This window comes from Nicotiana tomentosiformis, chromosome 6 (assembly GCF_000390325.3).
Source record: "Nicotiana tomentosiformis chromosome 6, ASM39032v3, whole genome shotgun sequence".
NCBI classification, from domain to species: domain Eukaryota; kingdom Viridiplantae; phylum Streptophyta; class Magnoliopsida; order Solanales; family Solanaceae; genus Nicotiana; species Nicotiana tomentosiformis.
Window position 1 is genome coordinate 73,586,131 of NC_090817.1, and position 6,733 is coordinate 73,592,863.

The 6,733-nt window shown below is 37.2% G+C and overlaps 1 protein-coding gene across 1 annotated transcript; it reads right to left on the minus strand.

Annotated features, from left to right (window-relative positions):
* Positions 1 to 540: 540 nt before the first annotated feature.
* On the minus strand, positions 541 to 6,446 carry LOC104110028 (probable boron transporter 2). Its single transcript, XM_009619444.4, has 12 exons — positions 5,193 to 6,446; positions 4,938 to 5,020; positions 4,656 to 4,848; positions 4,447 to 4,585; positions 3,841 to 4,006; positions 3,476 to 3,642; positions 3,179 to 3,352; positions 2,969 to 3,064; positions 2,443 to 2,580; positions 2,045 to 2,364; positions 1,379 to 1,649; positions 541 to 1,109 (listed from the first exon to the last, which is right to left on the minus strand). The coding sequence occupies exons 1-12, from the start codon at positions 5,294 to 5,296 to the stop codon at positions 798 to 800; spliced, it is 2,163 nt and encodes a 720-aa protein (XP_009617739.1). The 5' UTR covers positions 5,297 to 6,446; the 3' UTR covers positions 541 to 797.
* Between the last annotated feature and the right edge of the window lie 287 nt (positions 6,447 to 6,733).

Sequence of the window (6,733 nt, forward strand, 5' to 3'; positions counted from 1 at the left end):
CCAGTCCCGGGGTACAATTATTTGATGTATAGCGCCTTAAATATGCGCACTATACCCCTATGAATTATTTGTGCGTCAGTTAAGTGCAGAAGAATTATTGGTGGGCCCAACATTTATGTATAGCACGGTATATATGTGCGCTATACCTATAGCGCGGTGAATAACCGCGTTATATATATATATATATAATGATGCCCAGTCTTTTTTTTTATTATTATCTATTTTGGTCGCTTGAATCCAAAAATACCATAATTAGGTTTCGGATTCTCAATTCCTAATGGCAATTTATGTAGGTGATACGTGGAAAAGGTGACATGATAAACTTCCCTGTTATTTGACTGACGAGCATTAACAAAAGCTGAGAGTTCCTTTTGTTTGTGCTATTGCAGAAAAGATTTATATGCAGTTATGCACTAATTCAGTACTTTCTGATGCATTAATGCAGATGAAACATAATTCAGTAACACAAGAACAGTTAAAAGCTAATAGTTGATTAGAAGTGCATTAGGTTAGAGAAGTAAGCTTTGACAAAAGCAAATGTACTTGTAGAAAATTTGTACTCTTTTATTTCTTGTTATTATGGTTTGTCCTCTGCCCAGAGTATTTGGATTGCATACAAGAATAAACACAATAAAACAGTATATATTGTTGAAGACTAGTAAGACACACAAACAAGGAAACAGATGCGTACGGGAAGGTTAATCACATACTTAGACTACCTCTCAAGCACCGTTAACAATATAGAAAGACCTCTCGAGAACCACTACAGACTCTAATTTCACCACAATCTGTTAATACTAGGTAGAAGACGGACCACGACCATTTTGACCCAGATTAGATGGCTGGGGGCTAGGAGTTTGCTTTATTTCAAGTCCCTTGCCCGTCAATCTGGGGCTCCTTTCTCCTCTTAGTACATTGACTCTTGGACTGTAAGCCCTTTGTGCTAACTGTGGGCTGTGCATAGACTTGATTTCCTCAAGTTTGGTAGGAGTGGAACTAGTCACTCTTGGGCTGCATGGATGCCGGATCTCCCCACGGCTTCTTGTGATTATCTCATCAAGAATTTCACTACTATCAATGCAGGCAGGTCTTGCCTGAGGATCTTGATCCTGTAAGTGCATAAATCATAGGATTAAGAGAGGTGTGTCAGGACAGCTTCTATCATGCATTCCCGTATAAAACTTCTTTATCAGAAACTTTTCAGGGCAAATCTTATATCCTGATTCATGCATAATACTGAATAAATGCTTTTTCAGAAAATGAGAGACCACTATTAATCTCAATTGAGAAAGTATAATGGTTAATAGTACACATTATTTTAAGAGTGATGAAGATAAACTAAGAAATTGAAAAAAGCTGAAAGATATAGACAGCTTACTCCATAGGACATATTGTAAGCTATTGCAGGAGCTTCTTCGTATTCTGCAGCGTCTAAATCTTGCAAATGTGCTCCTTTGAAAAACTTGGGAAGCAAATACTGGCGCACTGGGACAAGCAGCATGATCAACATTGGGAAAAGGACACCAGCTATTGGTATCCATGTTATGCCGAAACACAGGAGCAAATAAACTGTCTGAAACAGGGTAAACCACGCAATTGTCTTGAAAGGTACTGTCTCAACAAATGTTGCATGATTCTCTTCCAAGACCCTAAAAAATGTGCAGATCAGGAAAGGTATACCAGAAACGACATCAGAGACAGAGCAAACTATGTTCTTTTATGTACAACGTAAGAATCTAGCAGGGAAACGTAAGAGGTTGTGGTGAAAAATGAGGATAGGTTCTAACTCTTTTGCGGATGTTTTGAAAAAAGTAAACGTCCGATTAGTATCTATTTGATCGTCTACAGTCAATCTCATCCAAAGACCTTAAGAGATAGTTTCAGCAACATAAAAATGTAAATTATTTTAGGCCTCTCTATGGGATGCCACGGTACATGCGTACGACAACAAACAAGACAATAATAGAACAGAAAAGGAGGTGGGAGGTAGAGATAGGGAGTGAGGTGTGATACGAGCATTAGGAACAAATGTGAAGTGACTCACTTGTATCTTCGACTTGGGGCAGTGAAAAGCAATAATATCCTCTCCCAAAACTGATTTCCCGGCAAACTCTCAATTGCCATGAAAGCAAAGTATCCCCAGAGAACAGAAGAAGGAATCTTTTTCAAGATGGGCATAGCAGCGACACAAGCACCAACCATTAACGCCTGAAGGAGATTGCTTAGACGTTGCTCTTTGACTTCTACTGGTAAGAGCTCATCAATATCCTTATCTACATCAAAGACTGTCTCGTCGACTGGTGCATCAATGTACCCAGTACTGGATGCCTGTTGAATAGTCGTCTCTTTTAGCTCTTTCAGTCCCTGTTTGAAGGAACACTGTAAAATAAGCATTTTAATTACATGAATTGTAGCCATTAGAAAATGACATTAACTATTTACCAGTCCAGAGGGAGTTTGATAGACAAGGGGAGTCTGCATTTCATTGTAAGCCTCCTGCATGCTCCTATATAATTGGCCAAGATTTTCATTTTTACCAATGCTGTTTCTCGCCGTCGATACAAGCTTATTCCGTAAAAGCTGTTTCAATAGAAATAAGAAAATTAGAATAATATATCAAAGAAGAGAATTAGAATATGCTCATCCTTAATCATTACCGAAACCAAAAATGGTTCCTGTAGATGTTACAGTGCGAAACTTTAGGAAAAGCAAGAAAGCAGGAGATAACAAATACTTATGAACTAAAGTTCATTAAGTAGATCGTCCCTATTTCCCTACTATTCAATCTAAAATATGACGTTAATTAAGATTTTACACCTGCGTAGACTTGTATTATTCAACTAGAAAGTAGCAATGGACGCAGAAACATAATGTGAGTGGGTAAAAAATTTCCTAGTCCACTATATATTCAGCATTAGAAGCAGTGGAGAACTGTGTAGATTTGAATATTAAGAGATAAGTTCAGTACCTGATGTTTCAGAGTAGCTAAGCTTTTTGTATGCATTGGAGATTGTGGAATGACTCCATTTGAAGGAGGAATGCCAAGAAGACCACATATTATGACCTGATGAATTTACAAATACCAAAGTGAGGCACCGTATCAACTAAGTACTGATAATTCATGCACTTTTACAAAACAATTGATGTTAAAACAATAAAGCCAGAGCAAAGAGCCTACCAAGAAGCCCAAAAGAAGGAGGTCATAGTGATACGAGGAAGGTTTCTTTAGATTGAACTCTTTTTGTTGGGAAAGTTGAGATGCAACACTGTGATCAAAATAGTAAAGGACAGCAATCATTGTGGCTGGGATAAAAGCTCCCACAATATATAGAGGAGGAACATGCATCATTTCCTGTAAAAGCCATCATCTTGAGTTTCAAAATATGCAAGATCAAACGGACATCGAATACATCAAATAATAAATCCATGATATTGAGATGGATCAAATACTACGGGAAAACAAAATAGGAAAGACCTTGATAACTGTCCAATTTGAGTAAGCTCCAGGTGACCATGGATTGGGGCTGAAAAGCCGCCGTGGTATCCCTCGTGGAACATCATGGGATGGTATGTATGATACAGCCGTCCAAACAAGCACCATTAGTGGGACACCGTAGTCAGCAATAAATCCTCGAAACCACCCTTTGAACAACATTGAAGTGTCAACAAATACACAAAGTACCTTTTTAGTTTCAACAGGAACTGATTATTTAAACTGATGACCATAAACAAGCGGCTGACCTACATTCTATATTATAGTTTAAGTAATATTTTTTTAAAAGAAGAGAATTTCATTCTGTTATCAGTAACATTCATGCAGTTAATTTTTTTATTTAATACCTGTTCCATAGCGCCAAGATCTGGCTTTGCGGCTCTTCAGTGCAGAAAGAAGAAGACCAAAAGATAAAACTAATGCAAACATTCCATTTCCAAAGCGCCAAGAAGGTGAAAACGCAGCCTGACGAGGATTTTCTCTCTCGGGTATGCCAAACTCCTCCACCAAACCCTGTATTTTTGCATTAAGCACTGAGACTTAGAAAAGCATTATGCTTATTCTAAAAATTTTAAAGTACAAATTAGTGAACACCCTCACTTTTGGTGCAAACCAGCCAATTTTGAAAAACCTCAAGAAAGTCATAATAGGTTTCATTGATGGGGAGAAGGAATTGGTCTTCCAAATCTCACCAAATAGCGAAAATAGTTTGTAAAAAGACATAATTTTCAGAAGATATTTCACTATTTAGCTAAGAGCTTCACTAAGATAAAGCTTCAATAATAGTTCAACGAAGCCAGCTGCTAACAAATCTTTCTGAGGAAAAACAGTAGCAGAACTAGATTCTGCTTTTTATGTTGGTTTCATGCACTGTGTACTGCTTTCAACTTGGTTTTTCTGATCAGAAGATAGAAGGAAAACTAGGATCATACAACACATCTAAGCTTGCTTACCTTAATAGCCTCCTGCATAAAGAGCATTGCAATGAGCATACCGAATAATTCACCAGCCAGACGCGTAAATCTATTTATTATAGAGCAGGCGCCCAAAACTGCTAGCAAGAAAAGCAGAAAGGCAGTCCAAACACAAACCCTGAACATAACCGTGTTAGAAAGGGTGATTTTGCTGCTAGATAGAGAGTTTGATAGTGCTCAGAAGTTACCATCCTGTCCAGGCTAGGAAGAGATTTGGACCCAAGTCCTTCCGATCTTTTGCAAAGTTGAACATGAAAGTGTACATTAACACAGTTGGCTCAGCTACACCTAGTATAAGGAGTGGCTGTCCACCAAAAATGGAATGGATCACACCACAAAGTGCTGTTGAAGCAAGAGTCTGCACCGCAGTTATACTTCCATCTGAGATAACATTTGACAAAAGCAGCATATCAGTAACTACATCATCAATAAGAGGAAACTAATGCAGGGAAAACAAAATCAAATCTTACCAGTGCTTCTTTCGAGTTGCTCCCCAAAAGAAATAACAGGAATTGCTGATGCAAAGAAAATGTAGGTCGTTGGAGCCAGGATCCTGCAATAGAACATGAAAGACAATCTTCACGCAACTATAAAAAGGTAACGGAGAATATAATTTACTACATGCACTACACTGTCGAGGAGGGCAAGAATACTCTAATCTCACTGAAAAATAATGTTTTTCCAAGTGCAAAATCATTGATAAAGTAATTTGCATTTCAGCTAACCTGATACCAGCACGGAGACCACCGGTCCAATCTTGCTTGTAGCATAAGAATCTTCCTTTGAGATCATTCTTGATTCCACGGAGGGGAACAAATGTTTCTTCCATGATCACTCGAAATTTGTCCAAAATGAAGGGTAGAAATTTTTTTTTTTTTTTTTTTCGTTTGACGGAAAAAAAAAAACTTGAAGGACAACAAACTAGCACAGAATTGAAAGGACTCGAGAGGCCAATATGAAATTCAACTAAACTTGCATAGGCAAAGAAACAAAACTTTGGGCAGGAAGGACAACACCTACTTGATCATGACTAGAGTATTTAGGATAAAAAGGAAAATTGGCTGATTCATTTCTATTAACTGTATACTGACCTTCATTAAGGTCCATAAAATTAGCTGCTAATTAACTAACTCTACATATTAACAGATTTACAAAGAATGATTCTTGGAGATTACAAGTTAGGAAGAACAAAAGAATCAGTTAGCAATGAATAATATATGTCTAGGATGTATTTAAGACTTCCAAAAAATCTCTGCCTATTTGAATTTCATAGGACCACAAGTCAAAAAGATTAACGGAGTAAAGCCATAAGTGGTATAAAAATCAAGTCTTTAACGAAAGAAACAGCAGTACTCCATTTACTGAGATCTCAATTAACGGTTGACTCCAAAATGCTTTAGATCCATTACACCAAATCTCTTCCTCACATATATAGAATAACTAGCTGACACTAAAAATTGAACTTAACAAGAAAAAAGTGGGACAAGGATCTAATTTTCAGTTACATGTCAGAACTTTAGTATCTGACAAAGCTGTTTATATATCTGAGCAAAAAAGAGCAGAGAGGACAAAGTAGTACCAAGAATCAAGAATTTAGCGAGACACCATTTTTAGACAAGTGATTCTTAGTGCTTTAAAACAAGTTTAACCAAATGGGTATAACAAGAAAGCAAAGAATCAGAGACTTAGCGAGAACCCATTATCAGAACTTGACAAGAATGATTATGACAACAGAGATAAAATGGGCATGTTAATCTATCAAAGAAAGTAGCTTTTCACTCTTACATTACTTAGAATTTGATACCTTCAAGAATAGGCAGTTCAATAAGGGAAGAAAGTGAGTATTTGAGCAGCCTGTTTTTACATCAGTCAGGAGAACAAAGTAGTAGAAGAAATTGAACAGGAAGTTTGCTTACAAAATGTACAAGGAAAACTGAATGTGGGTATGAAAGAAGGATGGAACACAATGTGTGTGTGTGTGTGTGAGAGAGAGAGAGAGAGAGAGAGAGAGAGAGAAAGAGAGAGAGAGAGAGAGGGGGGTGGATTGCTGATGGAAGTTGTAACGGAAGTAAGCTCTTCGGTCGAGGGATGATTGGTTTGAACTGAGTGAGAGATGAGTCAGTCAGTATAAATAACTCTCTCAGCTCCCTAAAACCAACAAACAAATAATTACTTAAATTAATTAATAAAACACCAGTAGTAATTTGGTAAGTGAAGCTGTGTCCTATTAAATAATATACCTAATAATAAAAAATTTAAAGCAGAG